Below are 22,205 nucleotides of genomic sequence, written 5' to 3'. Positions count from 1 at the left end.
TACTTGTTAGAATTTTTCATTTAGAAACAGAACTATGTAATGTAGCTCTGGTTTTTTACAGGTTTTTTTTTTTTTTTTTGGATAGTTGACATATCACTAAAACTGATTTGTCATTTAAAACATTATAATGAAAAACAAGAAAAATGCCAATACTTGATACAGTTTTAACAGGAAAACTTTATTTTTTAATCACTTGCTAAATTGTGGAATTTTTGAGTGTAGAACTTTAGGAGCAATTTAATGTTTTTCCCCCCACAAATAATTTTTTCCTTTGCTTTGACTGTACCAAAAATTTTATAATAGTAATAATATGTGAATTCATGTGCTTACATTATGTGCAACTATATTTATATTTAGGATAAAATATACAAATATATTTACTTAAATCTTTACAGCTTTGATTATAATCCTGAGCAACGGTTACAAAGTCCTTCCCTTCACTGTGCCATTTTGGAGTATAATGTCACAAATACAGCAGGGCTCATCTCCACAGCCTTCCTGCAGACATTAGATGCTGGTGAAGTGCAGAGCTCCTGCTTGACCAGAGCGCCTGCCTCTGCTTGCTGCAGTGGAAACCTGAGAGAGGATTTCATCAATGTGCTGTAGCAAGTCAGGTCTACGTTTTGAGGCTCTTTCAGAGCCCTTGTCAACAGATTTAGCTCAATAGTAAAGTTAAGTAGTGGGGGGTAAAAATCCTCCACATGTAAAAGCAAATGAGTTTTTAAAGAACAGAAAATAATCTCTATGAGAAATTACTTGTAAATTATCCATGTGGAAAGTAAACCTAGCTCTTGTTAACATTTCTATAGAAACATGCATGTTGATTAAGCCAAACAAATTTTAAAAAAAAAACAAAACTAAAAAGTAGCCAATCATTTATCTGTTTACTCATAAATATTTTGTTCTTTTCTGGATTTTTCATCGGTATTTTTGTTGTTGCTGTTGCTTTACTTGTTGTGGTTCCTTTATTTTTCCTAAATTTTATTTTTCATTCATGGAGAGCCTTTCTGTCTTAGACTGAATTGCATCATTGCATGCATCTCACATGTGAAGTCATTTCAGCAAAGAGTTGCTTTTTGGAGTTGTGTCCACCTCTGGTCTGTGTCCCTCAGCCAGAGTACTGAGTCTTTGGCTGCCCCATCACTGCCCCAAGGTGTGTGGAGAGGGCACTGGCTCTGCCCAGTGTGTTCTCAATCTCTCTTCCAAACTGGGACAGAAGGAAGAATGTAGAGGGAGATGTGTGTGCAGGGCAGATGCTAAGCCAGATTCATTTATAAATTTGCGCTAACTTTTCCATGATACTTGAGGTTGGGGTTTCCAGGGGTTAACATACTTTCTAAAATCAAATTGAAAATGGAAATTTTTATTTCAAAGAGCTTTAATATCAATTTTTTTATTTTTTGTCAATTTTATTAAGACCTTAGCAAGTAATTAATGTACAGATTTAGTAGAAGTTAAGAATCTATGATAGCGATGCATGTATGACACTCCGAACACATACAGTAGCATGTATCAAGCAGCACTGCCTCATGTCACCAGGTTGTCAGCTTAGTTTGAAGTGCTCACTGCCTGGAAGAGTATGCCTTGTCTGTCTGTGGAAAGTAAGGAAAACCCTTGCTGCGATAGATACTATTCATTCATCATGGACTGGTTTTGTCCAACCAATAGAGAGAAAGCCACATTTTATTTTGTCAAACCAAAACCATACTACCTAGCTACATTTGTATGAAATCTCACACAACATGACAGAAATCATAGCTGAGCCCTCAATGCACATTGAACTGGTGAAAGAAATCAGGAATGGTTTGGCAAAGATAAAACACAAAATTAATTTTATGTTATTTTCTTTTCCTTTGCATTCATACCAGGTAGACTGTGTCAAATACCTATAGTAGAGGAGAGCTTGTTCATGCATGCAAGACAAAATAAAGATTAAAAGCTCCAGGAAATCAGCCTGCTTCAAGAAACCATTAAAGTGTGCCTGTCCCTCAGGCTTTACAGATGTGTTGATTGTTGCGTTTCAATCATGTAAATATGTTACAGCATAAAGTAACCTAGATTCCCTGTTATAGAAGTGCCCCTGTCTGGGGGTGTGGGGGAGGGAAGGACGAAAGAGGACTAAATAACACACTGTAATGAAACCTGCCTTTGGGCAGCACATGCTTCAGTTCTCAGTGCCCAGAAATACTTCGTGAGCACTCTAGGCTGCCTAGCAATGGGGATTTTCTAATTCTGGCGAGCTTGACAAAGTAAATACAACTCTTGAACATAAGGCAGCTCCTAATAAAAAAAAAAAAAAACAATTCCCCCTTGTAAACACCTACATTTGGCCCCATTAAAAATTCTTTCTTCATACCCAGGAACCAGCAGACCCTTAAATATGGGGATCTCAAAGTAACTGGAGAGTAGTTGGGAGATTTAGAGCTGTCAGGATGTTTTACATCGCCACTGCCACTGAGCACTTCATACACCATCTCGGGGCTGTGGAGAATGATGTTCTGCATACACTGAAGGCATTATACAGAGAAACACACTGGCCATTATGCTCTCGGGAGTCATTTGCTTGCAGCCAAAAGGAACCCAACACGTGTTCATGGGTATGCTATCCAGGGTATAAAAGTGTATGCTTGCCACATTTCTGGGCTGAGTACTCCTCCAGAGTTGCCAGCTCTGGAAGTTAGCTAGTGGACTTGCAGTAACATGCTTACCTAAGTAAGCTATTTTGAAAACTATCAGATTGCAAGATTCTCTGGTTTCTGCCTTCTCACATCTTAGGATTCTAGTCCATAGCTAAGGGTCAGTCATGCCTCTGCCAGCCACTGAACTGTATCACGAACTGTATTGCTGCAGTACTAAAAATCCCTAGTATTTCAGAATGGACCAGGATACAAAGATACTCATTTACCTACTAGCAGTTCACTGAGTCCATGGTTTCAGATTATGACAAGGAACAGGCACTAGTTTCAATTGTAATGACAAAACAAAAAGATTGTTCCCTTTGCTACCACCAGTGCAGTGTCCATATCATATGCTTTAAAGGAAGAAAGAAATGGAGTGGGAAGGGATTCTCATGTGATTAGACATTTGCATGTATTTCTAAAATAATTCTTTAAGTTTAGCATCCAGATCTAAAACACATACATAAATTTTTTTTTTCCTAAGCCATCTTCCTATTCTTAAGAAACTTGGTGGGTAGTCCACAAGATACTGATCCTAAAATTTTTTCTCATTTATCCCAAGTAGAAAAGGGACCTCATGGGCAAAGTGCACCTGGGATACCTGTCCTCTTCCCTTTCCTGTGATAGTAGCCACAGGCACTGGAGTTTCTCTCCCTGTGTACCTGCACACACTGGAACATCTGTGCTCTTTTCCTGCACTGGGTGCTCCAGAGCCATACAGACTTTGAATTAAAGAACAGCTGGAACCAGGGAAGAGGTAGCCAGAGTGAGAATCTTTGCTCCACAGTAAACTGTGGAAAGATGGATGAAAGGGAGTTGGTTGAGAGATAGGAAGAGCCCATTTTGCCATTTAGGCAACATGGCTCAGGATCACAGAGATGGAAGTCAGGCTAGTGACTAATCATCATCCCATGCCCTTTCCCAAGAAGCAGCAGGGTAGGGAGGGGTGCAGAATGTACATTGGGTTGTGGGGCACAGGGATGCAGCAGGTAGTGGGGTGCAGGAGGATACAGCAGCTGGGGGTACAGCAGGTAGAGGAGCACAGGGAGAAGACGTTTCTATGTTGTCTCTTTTCTTTCCAAGTTTAGATAACAATTCAAGTTGTATTATTCTGTTATCTGAATGCTTTTCTTAAGCCCAGCACATAAATGAGAATAAAAAGAAGAGGATTATCTGAAGAAAAAGAACTCCCTTTAGTTTGTATAAAAAGTAAAATCAAGGCCGGGCGGTGGTGGCGCACGCCTTTGATCCCAGCACTCGGGAGGCAGAGCCAGGCGGATCTCTGTGAGTTCGAGGTCAGCCTGGACTACCAAGTGAGTTCCAGGAAAGGCGCAAAGCTACACAGAGAAACCCTGTCTCGAAAAACCAAAAAAAAAAAAAAAAAAAGAAAAGAAAAGAAAAAAAAAATCAGTGCCAAACATGATGACTCATGCCTATAAATCCATGCCTTGGGGAGGCTGAGGCAGGAAGACTACACAAGTATGAGGCTAGGCCAGGCTAGTTAATGTAGGCTACAAAGAGAGTCATTGTCTCAAAGAAAGCAAAGAGGGAGGAGGAAAGGAAGGGAAGGAGGAGTCATACCAAGCAAGGGTTTCCAGAATTGCCTAGTTCTCTGGGTGTATGAACTAGGGAAAACAATCTGACTTTTCTGCATCTTAATTGAAAGTTTGAAAACATGAAGATTTGAATGTCTTGTTATTATTACCCTGCAGTCCAGAAGATTCTAATTCCCCTTCTAAGAGAAGCAACCTGAATAAGTCATCCCCACTCACTCAGTGCTGCTTAGATGTGTCACACAGAACTCAGCCCCTACACAGGGAAAGCAGATAGGAGGAATCTGGGGGTGGCAGGGAAAGATACATGAGCCTCTTCATTGCTGGTATGTTTCTTCTGAATCAGAAGAAAACGTGATCTAAAACAGCCTTTGTAGACTGTTCTCTGGAAACATCTTTCATAAATTTCATAAATATGAATGCTTGCAGTAACTATTGTTCTCCATTATTGAAAATATCCACACATGACTTTGTAAGGAAATAATCAACAGTCATAGAAAAATGTTTCTATCACTTCTATGATAGCCTTTGCCCTTCAGAACTAAATCCAAATCAGTTCTTATAATTTACAAGCCCTACCAGATCTGCCGCCTGCCTGCCAGCCACACTTAATAACCATTTGCCCACTTGTCTAATGCTCCAGAAAAGCTGTGATCTTTCTGCCTTTCAAACATGCCAATCTTACCCCTGCCTCATAACTTTTCAATTTTATTCTCATCACCTGGATCTTCTTTCTCCAGGTCTTATAAATCTTCTCAAAATTAAAAACTTAGCACAGATGTACTCTTAAGGAAAATCTTCACCAATTAAAGTGGTACCCACAGCAGGTAGTACCACGTCACCATATTTCATTTCCTTTCAAGTATTATTCACCATCCACATGGTCCACATTCGCCTGCTGTCCTATGCTGCCAATCTCTCCTTGAACTATGGAAGTATACATTGTCCCTTCTGGGGCAAGTTCCATGAAAGCAGGGATCTTGCCTATCTTGCTCAATGTCTCTAATGTTTAGAGACACTCTGACACATAGAAAATTAACTGTGGACACTGAAGCCAGACCTCCTGAGTTCAATTCATTTCAGTGCATTGAGGGTGTGACATTACTCCTGCTCTACTCATTGTTTTGGACTTAGTTACATGGTTCATAGCTAGCTGCAAGGGAAGCATTGAAATGAAGCCATTAGTCATAATGGTCTTGTATTTAAGGGACTCAGTACTAAAGGAAACAGGAGAATAGATGTTTACAGACAATTATCAGTCTCTGTCAAATATGACAAGACTTTGGAACGCAAGACCATGCTCACATTCTTCCCACAAATACCTGTTCCCTTACCCAGGGAGAGATAAACAGTCCATCCAGTTAGAAAGTTCAAAACTCCTATGCCCTGGTAGTTTGTAGAAAAATTGTCCTTGAGTCTTGAGATATAGCTCAGTTGGTAGAAAGATTGTTCAGCATGTAAAAGTCATGGGTTCAATCCCTTAGAATCTAATGAGAATGAGTATGGTGGAAAACACTGTAACCCTAACACTCAGGAGTGAGAGGCAGAAGGACCAGAAGTTCAAGGTCATCCTCTGCTACATAGCAAGCTTAGGCCTAGCCTGGGATATATGAGACCTTGAAAAGAAAGAGGGAGAGGGAAGAGAAGGGGTCTTTCTGATCTGTTATTCCCTTTTCTTTTAAAAAGTCATTCCTTGGCTATCATCAAACATTGCTGAGTGAAGTTGCCGTTGAAAGATGTGCCTTTGAGGTTTGAGGAGCAGGATGGCTTTCGGGGTTGAATAACTCTAGGCTGCTGACCGGGGTTGTGGTTTCCTTGGCAATACAATTCCCTCCAGGCCTTAGACCAGTAGTTCTCAACCTGTGGGTCACAACCCTTTTAGGAGCTGAACAACCCTTTCACAGGGTATCAGAAAACACAGATATTTACATTATGATTCATAACAGTAGCAAACTTACAGTTATGAAGTAGCTATGAAAATAATTTTATGGTTGGGGGTTACTATAACATGAGGAACTGTGTTAAATGTTCACAGTATTAGGAAAGTTGAGAACCTCTCCCTTAGAATGTTCCCAGCCCATTTGCTCCCCCTCAGTTCCATGTGCAAATAATCTCCACCACAGAGCTTGTTTCACATATTGCCTAATTATTTTATGCAGAAAGAAAATCTATAACAGAACATTGGGGTGGGTGAAATATTTGGAGGAAATGGAGGGCATTGCCACCAAACTGGACTCCAGGAAAACAGGAAGGGGAAGAGCTGGGAGACCCCACACACACACTGAAGCTACTGACTGAACACACAGCTCTTTGGCCACAGCCTTGGGCCTAGCAAGTCCCACTTTCCACTGCTTCTTGACCCTCAGGAAGCAGCTAGCTGGACACTTAAACACTGGTTCAACCTCTACTTCCACAAAGGCTTCTCAGCACTTAGGAAGCCAGTATCTAGTCACTGAATGCTGATGCCAGAACAATCATCTCTGCATCAGTGCCTGCCAATTGCAGTAGTTAACACAGCAGGAAAACTGCTCCTGCTTCTCTTCCACCTTCTAAACCTAGTACACAGATGTATGGAGTTGGATAACCCTCATCTACATCTTTCCAGCCCCTGCTATGAGGAGGGAACACCAGAAGGCAGTTTGAGTGGCTACCAAGGGCCTGCTCTAAGACTTGAATCTTATTTCCTGGGATCCCTTTCATTTTATAAGCAGCTACCTGGGCACCACATGAAATAATAGGCTTGAATGAAATAAGCACCCCTCACCTGACCATTTTCTGGCTGTGCCCTTAGTGAAGGTCGTTAAGAAGGCTTGGAGGCATAGACATCATTGGCAAATGTTGCCCCCCCCACCTCCGGTGCACAGGTACAAGAACATCCAGGTGTTTGCAGACTAGCAAGGCCCTGAATTACCAAGCCTTTGGTTGAGACAGTGAGGTCTAGGCGGGGTACCTCCTTTAACAGAACTATAGTCCCTTCTTGCTAGTGCTCTTGTTCTAGCATAATTTCATCTCTTTATAAAGTGGCAAGAGTCAACAGACACACCTGTATTCTAAATTTTTTCAACATTCCATGGTGAGCCACTGATTAGAGGTATAAGGTTTGCCTTCCGGGTTATCACAGGTATGATAAGAAAAACACTCACAAGCTGATCTTTGACCTCCCTGCCTACCTTCCAACCACTAAATCAAAGTATATGTATATCACAGAACTTGGGTATTATATGTGTCATTTGCCAAGATCTATATTAATAGGGTGGAGGTTACGCTGTTGTTACAGTGATCCACAGAGGGTGCCTTGGATAATGCAGAAGTCTGTGTCTCTCACATAGACCAAGTTGGGCAACCCAAGCTCCTAGACTCATTCTGTCATTTTGCTTTGTTGCCCTTAGCACATAGCTTCCATCTTTGACCAGAACAGCCGCTTTAGCACCTGCCCTTAAGTCTGTGTGTCCGCAAGTGAAAAGAAGGAAGTTAGGTCTGTCCTGAACATTTTCAGAGCCTAGAGCAGGAATGCAAAGAAAGGATAGCATAATTATGCTGGAACATTTTGAAGTTGTCAAGCCATTAAATATGTCTCTCTTCTTTCTTTCAAAAATATACTTTTCTTGGAATTTAGGAGCAGAGTTCTACTTGAGAACATGGAACAGAGAGAAGTGCTCTACAGGCCACCTCCTTTCTCTTCCTACAAATGAGACCACTCATATACTTGTGCATACCTAGCTTACACATCCATAGCATACACACTGCCTACTAACAGCCAAGCCTTTGCTACTCCAGGAACTTCAGAGTATACACACATACAGCACAGTGCACTCAGAAGTAGACAAACCTGAAAACAAGAATTGTACAGGCTTTGTAGGCATCTTTGTAGGCATCTGGACATAGAATTCAGGGTTCCAGGCCGGGTGGTGGTGGCGCACGCCTTTAATCCCAGCACTCGGGAGGCAGAGCCAGGCGGATCTCTGTGAGTTCGAGGCCAGCCTGGACTACCAAGTGAGTTCCAGGAAAGCCGCAAAGCTACACAGAGAAACCCTGTCTCAAAAAAAAAAAAAAAAAAAAAAAAAGTATTCAGGGTTCCTGTGCCCCAAGAGCATATTCAGCAAAGAAAACTACAGGTTTCTTTCTTTTTTTTGGCGTGGGGATGGGGTTAACAGAATCTCATGTAATCCAGGCTGGCCTCTAACTTTGTAAATATCGAAGGATGGCCTTGAACTACTGATCCTCTTGCCTCTGCTTTAAGAGTCCTGGGATTATAGGCATGTGCCTCCCCCAGCTATGAGATTGATACCAATTCTAGATGCACACTGCATTAGCCCCCTAATTCCCCAGTCCATGGGAAAGAGTCTGACCAGAGGAGAGGTAAAGGGGCCTTCTTGGTGAGGTTTATTTACTAAGAGGGAAGGGAAGGTGGCAGTGCCTATCCCTTTATGAAACCTCATCTTAACACTAACCATGGCACTTCTGCCCAAGACAGAGTGACCAAGATGCAGTCACTCATCCTCATCTATTAGCAAAGGAAGTTGGGAAATGCAGCCTTTATTCAAGGAAGCCATGTGCCCTTCTAGTATTCAGGGTTCTCTTACTTTCTGAAGAGAATAGATACTGGAAGTAAGCTAGCAATCTGTACCACAGACACATGCCTTTTCACAAATCACACTTCTGTTTAGACAAGTAAGTTCTTCACAGTCTGCTTTCAGAGAGGTGAAAGCAGATTTGGAGGCAAGACAATACTGTCAGTTATAATTGACGGTCAAAATAATTGCACACCTGAGCATTTTTCAATGGGCAGCCAATATGCAGTGTCCCAGCTCTGAAATGTTGTCTAATTTTCAGATCAATCAAGAAAAACCAAAACCAAATGAATTTCTTAATTCAAAGAATAGCGTAAAAATATGACACTAATTGAAAATATTTTAATCTTAAACCCTGAGAATGAATTGAACCTTAAGAAAAAAAAAAAAAAACACCTCACCATGTGTAGCAGACTACTTTCCAAAAGTACTCAGCCACTACCAAATGAACACTTGCAAATCCAAAAAGGGGGAATAAATGGGGGGAAGGGAAATCGTTTCTGGCATTGTTTCCACTGGCCAAGGTGGATATGAGGATGGTGTAAAATTCATGAAAAATTAGGCAGAAGTATACCACACTGTAGTATTTTAACCAAATGTAAAATACTTGCAATATAATGTTATAATAATATAATCATTGTTGAATAATATAAATGTAAAAGAATAAAAATATAGTAACTGGAGGTTGGGGAAATGGATCAGTGGGTAAGAGCACTTGCCTTGCAAGCGTAAGAACCTGAATTCAAGTCCCAAGCAGCTACCTAAAACCCATGGCTGCATAATCCTGTACCTCAGCACTGGGGAGCAGAAGCAGGCAGATCCCAAAGCTTGCTAGCTGGCCAGCCAACCAGCCAAATTGGCAAGTTTCTAGTTCAGTGAGAAAGACCAAAAAAAAAAAAAAAAAAAGGTGGGAGTCACAGAAGAAGGCATCTGCTGTCCTACTCTGGCTACTCCATGCACACACTCACATGCACACACCACACACATATACCAAACCCCACACACACAATAATAATGTAGTTATATAATAGCATGAGACACTGGCATTCTTAGTAGCTGAAACAAGAGTCTGAAACTGTAGAATAATGATGAATGTATCAAGCCTGCTCCATCCTCTTCCCTGTGCCTCTATTAGGAAATTCATCTCTCCGCTGAAGAAAGTGAAGTCTCCCTACAAAATAGAACAAGAAAGCGTTACATTAGCCTCCCTCATGCTAGGCTCCTGGGGGGATTAGATGTGTGTTTCGTTGTCAGAAACTGAAAATGGAGCCCCAAGCAGGGAGCCGTGGTTCACTGCAATCATGTGTCCCTGGATGCTGAGGGTTTTGTTATGCAGCCTTTCTTGTAACCATGGCATAGTACTGACTGTCTCCTAGTATGCTTGTCTCTCAATATGCGTTCGTTCTTCCTTCGATAGTAATAAACTTGATCAACATTTTTACATACATTTAAGCACAAAGCCTCTTTTACAGCTCAGTCTGTCCATGTCTAAATTTGGGTTGTGTGTAGAAGTGACATGGCCAACTTCCAGATCCTGTCTTTTTGGACACATTTTTGCCCACTCAGCTCAGTCTTGGAGCCAGAAGTAGATCTCCTTATTTAAAAGGCAGACCTATCCTTTGTGCTCAGAATTGCCTACTTGTGGGAATAAAGTGAAGAATAAATACACTTCCACCTTTTAATAAAATATATTTATGGCCGGGTTGAGGTGGTGCTCGCCTTTAGTCCCAGCACTTGGAAGGCAGAGCCAGGCAGATCTCTGTGAGTTCGAGGCCACCCTGGTCTACAGAGCAAGATCCAGGACAGGCACCAAAACTACACAGAGAAACCCTCTCAAAAAAAAAAAAGAAAGGAAGGAAGGAAGAAAGAAACAAAGAGAAAAAATATATTTACTTCACGTGTGTGTGTGTGTGTGTGTGTGTGTGTGTGTGTGTGTGTGTGTATGTGTGCAGGTTCCTGAAGAGGCCAGGAGCATCAGATCCCCTGGACCCGGAGGTTGTGAGTGGTGACATTTCTACCTTTTTTAAGCCAGTCTTAGGACAAGAATGCCTCTGTAATGGCTCCTTAGCCTGTACTCTACTTCATTGTATCACACAGAGTATGATTACAGAAACCAGCAAGTTCTCTGCATGTGAGGGCCCGCAGAGCTGAGAGACTCTGCAAGGGAGTGGGATGGATGCTTGCTGTTCATTTGTTTCCTCTCCTTTGTGTGAAGAAGGAAAAATAACTATTAAAACCCAGGTGGAGGAGCTTCATATTCTGACATTTCCTTTATTCGCCATTTTGTCAGCAGTGAAGACATGTGCAAAAGACAGATTTTTAAAATGAGGTGGATCCTGAATTGCATTCTGTATTACTCACTGTTCCATTGCTGTGATCAAACACCATAGCCAAGAAAGCAAGAGTTTTAGTTGGGCTTCTCGTTCCAACCATGACGGCAGGGAAACAGGGCAGCGAGCTCCAGGCATAGCAGTTGGAGAGGGAAGCATGAAGCAGAGGGGCAAACTGGTAGGTAAGGCATTTACTTTCAAAACCTGCTTCCAGTGACACACTTCCTCCAGCAAGGCTGAACCACATAGACCTCCCCAACAACACCACCAACTAGGAATCAAGTGTTCAAATGCCCAATACTATGGGAAGCGTTTCTCGTTCAAACCACCATACTTTTCTAATACATCCATGCACTTTGACACTGGTCTAGAAGCCAGGCAGGGAATTGTGGGTGCAACTTCCTTTATGTTTATTTACAGAGCTACAATGGAGGGGGGATAATATATACTAAATATTGAGGTTCTGCTTATATTCTGAGACCTAGTAACTAAATTGCTGTCATTTATAATTATGTATAGTGAGTTATACTTCTAGATTCACTTTGTAAACTCACTTGTTTTTATCGTGTTATACTACATGTATTTTTTGAGCCCCCTGAAATCTATTTTTTAGCAAAAGAGGTTTAAATATGTTAGTATAGTACTTGATAGTCCATGAAGTATCTGTACATGTCATTTGATGTCCATGGCCATCTTGTGAGGAGACAGTTGTTCCTTCATATGCATGAGCACACTAGGGCTTTGACAAGTTATTGGCTTATGAGAGGTCGCCCTAAAAGTGAAGGACAAAGGCAGGAATCATGTTTTCACTCCACCTCCATGCCCAGAGCTCTTGCACCTTGACTTCTGCTTTGTCTCTGGCAGGGCCTTGGACACTGGGGCAAAGTGACAGATCTTCAGTTAGGGAACCAACATAGACCCCCGTCAGGTATGAACCAGTTCCCATTCAATTTCTTAATTTTTAAAAGAATATGAAAATATATTGAAAACTATTCTGAAAGATTAATGTCCCATGGTTCTGAGCAACACAAACTGGCTTTCCAGGGAATATGAGAAAGTTGTAAAAGATGTAGACAAATCCCTATCCAACTGCTAAGGGTTAAAATGCACTCCATCAACTGTTTTCTGAAAACAGACAGTGCCTGGTAGTTTTCTTTTGGCAAACTATGAAAACTATAAATTGACTAAACTGACTTTAGTGGGTATTTACTCTCAGTTTGCCTCAAGTCCAGGTGTGATCTCCATTAATTATTTTGGCCCTTCTGTTTGGGGACTGTGGGTGCTGAGCACTGGTCTGGCAGTTGGGGAGAAAAAGAATTAGTAAGGGGACCATTAAGACAGGAAACCCCGGGGCTGGAGAGATGGCTCAGAGGTTAAGAGCACCGACTGCTCTTCCAGAGGTCCTGAGTTCAATTCCCAGCAACCACATGGTGCCTCACAACCACCTGTAATGAGATCTGGTGCCCTCTTCTGGCCTGCAGTCACATATGCTGTATACACAATAAATAAATCTTTAAAAAAAAAAAAAAAAAAAAAAAAAAAAGACAGGAAACCCCACTCTATGTGTCTATAGGATCGGTTTGTTGCTGGTCCAGAAGAGACAAATAGATAGTGGCTAAGCCCAGGAAAATGGAAAGGCGGGCCTTTGGGAAGGACTTCAAAGTCCTGTCCTCCTTGGGATGCCCTAGAGCCACCAGCAGTCCCTTCTGCTGCTGGGTTCTAGCCTTGGCTTTCTGTGGAATGCAGATGCCTTTGGCAGAAACTCCTGAATCTGCCAGAGTGTTTTAGTATGCTGTTTCCTCCTATACAGTGACAGAAGGGAAGCCATTGATTGCATCAGATCCCTGCAAATTCCCCAATTTCCTGTGGGAATCATGGGAGTTCCTATTTTCCCATACCTCTCTCTACCCATACAGATATGGTACTAAGACAAAAACTAGGCTGCCAGCCAACCAGATACCCATCCCCTCCTCATCTGCACAATCTTTCCCTCTCCAAATCTGAGGAAACAAAATTAGATGGAAAAAATATTCGGCTCAAGATGAGAGATCCATTTTTGTTTTGGCCTTTGCTCGGGTATAAAAAACAGACACATGAATCTTCCGGTTGGGTTTATAATGTTGAGACTCATTGCATGCATTCATCCTATTCATTTTTATTTGAGTCATTTTTATTTAAACTGTTATTCAGTGAAATTCAACATCTAAAAGTTTATCCACGCTACAGCCTTGCTGTTTGTCATAAAGAAGGTCACCATGCAGCATACATTTTCAGAAGACAGATCTGGGATGCAGCGGCACCTGAGCATTTACATGTCAAGTGTGTGCAGGCTTTGGAAGCCTCCTAGGAGAGATCCCTGACACACCTGGCGAGGCTGGGACCTGAGCTCCTCTCCTGGCTGCTTCACATCACACTGATGTGGCACACACGGGAGGCTTGGACAGAGAACAAAACACTCTGCTCAAGAATTTACATTGCGTGGTGACCACATTCAGGAAAAGCAAAAGCAAGTGAAACCACACAGAGGCATGGATTTCCCAGCCCTCTTTGGGCTTTTTCAGAGGACAAGAATATATAACCAGCTTTACAGTGAAGTGTTTGGCTAGGAATGATTACTCATATTACCCCAAATGTTTATGATCAGAAGTAGCACATGAATAATATGTGACTTTTCTTTAAGACCATTCAACCCAAAAGATTTCCAAGCATGTCACATGTCACTTTTTTTTTTTTCCAATGATGGGCATTCGGCCAATTGGTTCACTCATTGCCTGGATAAAGTGGGGAGAGAAAATTGCTTAGGCAGTCACTAAGCAAATAGTTGAGCTCCTAAAATATATTTGATTTTGCTAGTCCTGGATAAACTGCACTTGCTTTCCTGCTTAGATTAGTCATGCAGGCTGAGCCTTATATTACACTGCTCCTGCTATTGGGCGGATCCCATTCTCCTTGTGAAGACTGAGGCCATCACTTAAGAGCCCACTCAGGTCCCATCTCTGTAAAGCTTTCTCCTCTGCCTTTCTTGTATCCGTAACCCAGAGAGTGAGTTCACTCTGAGGATGATTTGTGCACTCGCCTTATTCATGGCTATAGGTAACCGGGTGTGTGGAAGGTGCTATGCTCACTTCAGATTGCCTTCCAGATTCTGGTTGTTGAGTTGGCTCCACAAGGCTACTCCTACCATTTGGTAGGTTCCAGTGCCACCCAAGTGTGCATGCGTGTACACAGTAACTCTCTGTAAGTTTCCGGTAACTCAAACCATGCATATGTGCTGCTCATTTTCCTCTGGGCTCATCAGCGACAACTCTGAGCCCTTGCAGTGAAACACAGATACAATTAAAGGTCTCTTCCTCCTGCTTCTTCTGTGGTCAGGGACTGTCTTAACACTGCAGAGACACTCGTAGCCTCAGACCCGGGTGCCATGCTTCCTTTTAGACCGCTCAGCCTATCTTGGTCTCAGTTCTGCTTGACATCTTCTATAGAACAAGCTAGAGTACAAAGAACTGAAGGAATTGTGTGGGAACAAGTAAGTCTCATCTGAGATTCAAGAAACAATTACTTAGTAAGCGGCAGGCTGAATGCTGAAGTGAAATGAAGAGTTCTGTGTGAATGTCCCAGGTTTTCTGACCTTCTTCACCTGCTTGACATCTTTGCTGACCATGCCTCGGTTTTCATTTGAAATGCATTTGTATCTGAGACAAACAAATCCAGGAAGAACCTTTTCATAAATTATCTCAAATGTCTCTAAATATTTTGATTATTTACACACAGCTTGTGTTTACATGACAACAAGGAAGCCTTTCATCAGGAAAGCATCTAGCAGGAACATATGCTTGTGGGCAAACATTTTGACAAAAACCGTCCTAGCCTTTTTTTTCCGTTGAAGAGAGTCTTCCAAATGAAGGTCTCAGCCAGGTTGCCTGTGATCGAACACTAGCCTATCCTGTCTTGCCTGTGGCCCTGGTCTCCTGTTTTGTGCCTCACCTAACAGAGAGAGTCATCCTTTATCACCCTAGAGGAGCGGTTCTAAAACCCCTGCAGATCCCAAAATCTGTGCATACCAAAGCCCCTCCTATACAATGGCATGGTGTTTGTCTATAACTACACATATCTCCCTAGAAACTTTAAATGACCTGTAGACTATGGTAATACCTAATACAATGAAAATGCCAAGTGAATCAATGTTTGTTACATTGAATAGAGAGTAGTAATGATATAAAAAGTCTCTGTGTGTTCAATACAGATCATTTCTTTTTTAATATTTTCCAGCCATGTTTCTTCATGTGGAATCCACTAATCTGGAAAGTCAACTCCTTCTTTTAATTTTGATTTTTTTTGGGGGGGCAGGGGGGACAGGGTCTCACTATGTAGCCTTGGCTGGCTTGAAACTCATTTTGCAGAACATGTTGGCCTCAAACTCACAACAAAGATCTATCCTACCTCTACCTCCCAACTAAATTTTTATTTGTGTGTGTGTGTGTGTGTGTGTGAGGGTGGGGGGCTGATAATTAAAATAATTTTATATTCCTTTCTCTCTCTTTTTTGGAGGAGTAGGCATGTGAGGTAGGGTTTCTCTGTGTAATAACTCTGGCTGGTCTGGAACTAGCTTTGTAGACCACGCTGGTCTTGAACTCAGAGATCCAACTACCTCTGCCTCCTAAGTGCTGAGATTAAAGGTGTGCACCGCCATCTCTGGCTTTTATCTCTTTCAAAAGAAAAACATTGTTTTAAAACTGTAAGTGTCTTTTTCTAACCACAGTAACATCTGCAGTTTTGGCTGTGGGGTAGGTCTGCTTAAGTGAGCCCTCATCTGGGGAAGATAAAAGCAGGAGTTGGGTACTCAAAGCCAACCCCGCTTTTGAAAGCCTACTCCAGTATTCTGCACCGAGGCGAACCTGGAGTCAGGGCCGCGGCTAGCTCACCTGTGCGCAGGGCAAGCACTGCGGTCCAGCAGCATTGTTCTCGCTGTGCCAATACGTCTGTGACAAATGTCAGTTCCTAGAAAAAGTATAGTCATGAAAGAGAGTCAGCAGTCAACTTATACACAAAGAGAAGCAAGCATCTGTGGGACTCCACCATTCCTGAAAAGCCATAGTTGATTAAAACGCATTTTAGGACCCTGGCAAAAACAGAACCAGAAAAAAAAAAAAAAAGAAAATATTGTAACTTACAATATTTTTTTCAGTTTGTGCATTTGCATGTTTTCATTCCTACCTAAGAAAGAAAAATCTTACTAGATTTGGTTTTGGACTCTGAAGTCATTCCACTGAGAATCTTGGTCCAGTTTCTAATAGTAGCTGTAATTTGTAAAAACCTAGTCAGAATGGAATATGAAGATAATGGGCTCCGTCTGAGGAATTGTTTTAGCAGAGATTTCATATGCAAGACTAAATGCTGATCAACAGAGCATAATATTGTATTCTGAAGTGTGTGGGGAAAGCAAAATTAATTTTTTTTCTTCTTTCCTTCTCTCACAATGTACCACAGCGACTGCATTTGCCTCCAGACTTGTCAGACACAGTGAGCCGTTCAAGCAAACAGGATCTGGCAGACTCCGCCAAGCTGCTGGGCCCAGGCTGTGGCATGATGGCCGGAGGCAAGAAGCACCTGGACTTCTAGGGAATCCTCCTTAGTAACTGCATGCGGAATTATCTGACACCCTAATTATGATTGCAAATAGCTTATGTAAATATTTTTCTTAATGATTTGACCCTCCAGTCTTTGAAAAACATGGGATTTCAAACGGAACCACCGTTCTTCAGTTTGGGTTGTTTCATTGTTTGTTTTTTCCACCAACTTTTGTACAAAAACAATAGAGCAGAAATACCATCATTTGACATTTAGCTGCTGTTGTGTATTTTAAAATACTAATTAATTTTTAAATAAACACCAAAAAATACCCCAAAACATGATGTGCCTTAGAGTGGTCATTGGTTCATGTGGACTGGAGCGATGGAGTGATGGTGTCGTGAATGATGGTGACAGACATGCTCACCCACAGAGTATAGAACAGGAATTCAAGTTGTGTGGGATACATTGCTCTGTGTTTCTGAAAAAGTCACCAAAAACTGCTAAGCCTTTTTTAAAGAATGTTCTGTTTGCATTTGTGCATCCTGCTATTTCAAGTGATGAAGACCGAACAGCCGTATTTGGGGGATTTTGTCTTAATTAGCCCACACAATAGTATACACAGAACCTGATGGACTGCACAAAAATAGCTGGGTGGACTGCTGTTCTAAAGTTCTAAATAATGAACACCAGTTCTGTGAAATTATTTCAACAGACAAAATTCAAGATTGAAATTCAAGCTGGCAGCTCCACTAATGCTGGGGTCCCAAAGATGTGTCCTGAAGCCCGGTGAGCAGGTTACAGAACGTGGGTCTAAGACACCGTGAAAACCTGAAAGGAACTCAGACTTCCATTGTGTCACCTCAACCCTTTGTTAACCATGAGCGTTGGCTGAGCATGCTAATGAATCTCTAACATGTAACATGTCTTGGGAACACAGCATATGGAACAAGTTTTCATAGAACGCACTAGGGTTTGGTGTCATAGGTCCATATTCTTGAAGGGTTTGACAGATCATAGGTACAAAGTGAAAGTTAAAAGGCAACTCGCATGTATTTAAAGACTCAAGTTTTTTAAAAAGATGTTTAACATCTGTTGGCAGAAATTGAATTTCCAAAATACATTTTCAAATAAATTAGAATATTTTGAAGCACCTTTAACTAACATTTTAAGCAGTTTCCTTTTAATATACCACAAATTATACTCTATTTGCTCTTGACAACATTGTAGAAAACAAAGACTAGGTTTTTAAAACTGTCTAACCAATATGATGAATGTCAGTCACTTAAAAAAAAAGCCCACTGTAGCATAAACACACACTGTATACAGCTCTTATTCAGAATTAGAATAATTGAATCAATGACAGTGATTTGCCAGGATGTCAAATCTCTCCATCATACCCTGTCACTACCAGTTTATTTTTTGTGATAAAATCAAAAAGACAACTATTTTGTCACCACGACTTCATTAGCACTAAAAAAAATCAAGTTGACTCTTTTTTTTTTTTTTTTTTAGAATGTCTGGTTTATTTTTTTCATACCTTTTAATTCTAAAGACGCAAATTCTTCCCCATTTTCTTTTCAAAATAAAGTTTCAGAATTGATCTGTCAGTTAAAATTAAAGGGCTTTTATATTGAGGAGAGGTACTTTTAAGATTTAAAACAACTTCAAAAAATTGATTTCCTCCCTAGATAATAAATCATGCTGCACAGGTATCCACAAAAGCCCAGCTGTCCTTTAACAGATAGTGGATAAACTGAAGTGAATGTTTGATTATTAAAATAACTAACCTTTCTCTTACCCTGTTGTGACTCATTTTACACAAACACACAGCAGCACAATTATATGGCATTTGACTGGAAAGAAAGTGTGAAGCCATCAGATAAGTAAATTGCTTATAAAATACTTAATAGATCATTGGTTTGCTTTGCTTCTTGGCTATAGCTATAAAATTAACAGTCAATTACTAGTAGATATGCACTTTACAAATAGATAAATGCCCTAGAAATTGAGTAAGCATATTTGAACCCTTAGTTTAAACAGAAATTAAACTTTTCAAACTCTTAAATAAATAGAATAGCTGGCTTTCCAAAAATACTACATCCACCACTTTGTTTCTCAGATTTCCTCAGCATATTTTAATAATAATGATGATGATGATGATGATATTGATGAAGAAGCTGCTGATATTGGAAACAGATGTATGGTGCTATTTTGTTTTGTTTTCCTCTGATAAAAACCCATTCTAAAAATATGTTTTTCTTCATCTGGAAATTATTCTTTATTACCCCAATAACTTCCTACATGAAAATATTGTTTTTCAAATGCTAACATATAATGTATCTCTATATATTATATGCTACTGTATATATGCATGTACTTCTAATGTATTATGAAATGTATGCTCTATTCATAGATTTTAACTTGTCTGGAATATAAATACTTACCACTGTCAAATAGAATATCTGTAATATCTCTATATCTTTTCAATGTTTCCAGTGCGTGAACCCCAAAGCCCTTTGTGGTAGTCCTAATCCTTGTGCTAGATCTGCCTTTCTTTAACATGAGGTCAATATTTTGACTCCTGTAGATTGCTCAGGTATAGGGCTCTGAGACTCTCTGGATTTCTTGTTAACAGCCGCTGAATGAGATCACTTTTCTTATCTTGTTTTCACTTTTCTTATCTTGTTTTTTACTTATTTTTTAGTACTATGCCCAGGACTTTCCTGTGCTTACACCAGAACAGATGAAAATGCTTCAAAAGCAAGGGGTATTCTGTTGATTCCCTGTCTTTTCATTTCAATGAATGGGACATACGCATACACCTACAGCAAGGGTGTGTGGGGAAACCCCTATCGATTAAGCCCATTATTAATGTCATCTCTAAGACATCATGTTACTATGGTCCAAAGATAGTCACCACTAGCAGTATTCGAATTAAGCAATATAAACTCTAAAGATTTACACTTTGAACTTGAAAAATGAGCAGTTTAGTCATGTATGACCAAGGCCAAAAAAAGTTACTGAAAATCAGAATAATGTGTATTTGCCATCAATCAAATCAATATAGAGATCACCTCTTCAAGAAAAAGATACTTTTTCTTGAGAACAATAAGGCCCAGAGCACAAAGACATGAATAGAGATGATCAGTGCCATTCTGCGACAGCAAATGCTTGCAGAACAAAGCTAAATGTTAATACCATAGATGTAATTTTTAGGAAACCCAATGATCTTTCATTTAAGCAGGAAGAGGAGATGATGTAAGCACCATTGAGAAGCCAGTTGTTCACCACCATGTAAGAGTTGTTGGAAGGTACAGCTTTGGGGGAGGGGAAATCCTTGGAATTTCATCGCAGTACAAAACAAAGTTGTTTTCACCTACAGCAGTGGTTCTAAACATGTGGGTCGAGACCACTTTGGAGGTTGAATGACCCTTTCACAGGGTTCATTCCTGCATATCAGATATTTATATTGCAGTTCTTAACAGCAGCAAATTACAGTTATGATATAGTAACAGCCATAATAAAATTATGGCTAGGGATGGGTCACCACAACCTGAGGAACTGTATTGAAGGGTCGCAGCATTAGGAAGGTTGAAAACCACTCATCTAGAGTGATTGAACTCTCCATTCACCTGATGTCCCTAAGTCAGTCAAACCTTGAGATAAAATGTAAGCTGTTTGCACAGAGGATGTCATAAAACTTGGTCTTTGTCCTGGAAAATGGCACTAAAACATCCCTGCAGATTTTCCATTGCCAAATCTATAAATATACCTGTCAGTGAATCAACAAATGAAAATGATTACTGGGAGTCAAAAGCCAATTCCCAGGCACTGGGACCACACAGCCTAGGATACAGACAGCTAGCTCATCTCTCTAGGGTGCATGTGGGCAGAAGGCAAGGCTGTTCTCATCCTGTTCAACCAGAGGCTTCCACAGCTGAGCATCCCCCCTTCAGGATCTACCAGGCTGGGCCACTGTGCCCTGGCAGTCTTGACCCTCTGAGGACTTGTATACGTGCCCAACTGCACACATCCAGACCCTCAGTTCTCATAGCACTCTCAGATCTTACACCCAGAATTCCATGTGCTGTTGTTCTCTGTAGTCTGTGTGCTCTACTCAGCAGAGCCATGGGCCAGCACGGGCTGCCTGACCCCAGCCAAAATCACAGCCAGTTGGAAACTGCTCTTTTTTTTTTTCCTGAGGAAGAAGTAAGGCAGCCAGCAGTGGCTGCAACATAGCCCTTTTCTGACAGTTCCCTCGGCACACATCCCTCAGGGAATGGAGGCTGCAAAATGTCAAGAGGTGGAAATGTCTACAAGGGCGATTGTACCAATAGTGTATAGGTGCCAGCAGGCAGTGCAGGCTGACATGGACAGTGACCAAAAGCACACACACAAAAATGGCAAGCCAGTTAGAATGACCTCTCCAAACATAAAGTAACTCTGCTAGACTAAAACTGATAGACCTAAGTGACCTGTCCGGAAGTAAGACCTTAACTACCAAATGAGAGATGTTGAACTGCAGGGTCATACTGAAATCCTCAAATCATTTATTTCTTATCATTTGCCTTTGGGGGTTAAAAAAAATCAGAGTTCAAATCCATGGAAGTGTCTTTCCCCCCAGACATTTCTCCATGTTTAAATATTTTTAATCCAGACGGTCAGGGCCCACACACGCACACATTTTTCACTGAATTTTACTGGAGAAAATATGTCTACTTTGACTTAAGTGTTGCACGGAACAGACAGAAAATAACAGGCAGGCCTTTCTCTAACCAACAAAGGCTTATTTCGTTTTTTTTCCATCCACTGTTGGGCTCAGGCATTCCTGCCCTGCGTGCCGCCACTTTAAGCATGATCAGATCTGTGCTCCTTTGCAAATAACAACTGACCAACAATGGGCCCTGCTTCGTAGATTTGGGAATGTTTGGCTTAAGCTGCCAATGACTGAAGGCCTTGAACTCCCACCGGCCAGTCACAGTCTGCTTTGTTGTTGTCTGTTGATGTGTCTGCGCTCATTATTCCTGGACAGGCAACAGCCCCCCTCCACCCTCCAACCATCCACAGAGGCACAGAAAGCAAGACTCAGATGGGAACAGCTTTGTAGGGGGTCAGTGGGACAGGACGCCTCTTGTGAAAGGGGAGGGAGACAGGACAGGGAGAGGGGTTATCTGGGAGAGGCAACAGCTTGCAGAAAGTCTTTGAAGAACTCAACCCTTGAAAATACTTGAGTGAAATTACTGTGGAGATTGGCTGCCCAGTTTGAAAGTGCCAGCTTCAATTCAAAGCAAAACTCCTAGTGAATCGCTTGTTGCATTTTTTAAAATTATTTCTACACTTTGAGCTTTTAAATGAAATAAATGGATAAACTGGAAATATTGCCATTTTTCTGCACATGTTGTGGGATGCAAATCCACACAACGGTAAGTGATTTTTCTTTCCCCTGATACGTTGCCAACTTCTGATGTCTGTAAAACATCAGGCTATAAAATGGAGTGTGTG

General features: G+C 41.2%; 1 protein-coding gene across 1 annotated transcript in view; it reads left to right on the top strand.

The window, feature by feature from the left end:
- The window catches only part of Elp4 (elongator acetyltransferase complex subunit 4), a 217,886-nt gene extending 200,836 nt beyond the window's left edge, over positions 1-17,050 (top strand). Inside the window, exon 10 of the mRNA XM_059261055.1 lies at positions 16,620-17,050. Within this exon, the coding sequence (XP_059117038.1) occupies positions 16,620-16,751 (132 nt within the window). The 3' untranslated portion in view covers positions 16,752-17,050. The remainder of the gene's footprint in view (positions 1-16,619) is intronic.
- The last annotated feature ends 5,155 nt before the right edge of the window (positions 17,051-22,205 follow it).

Source organism: Peromyscus eremicus, chromosome 4, assembly GCF_949786415.1.
Source record: "Peromyscus eremicus chromosome 4, PerEre_H2_v1, whole genome shotgun sequence".
NCBI classification, from domain to species: Eukaryota; Metazoa; Chordata; class Mammalia; order Rodentia; family Cricetidae; genus Peromyscus; species Peromyscus eremicus.
This window is presented reverse-complemented; position numbering and strand designations above follow the sequence as displayed.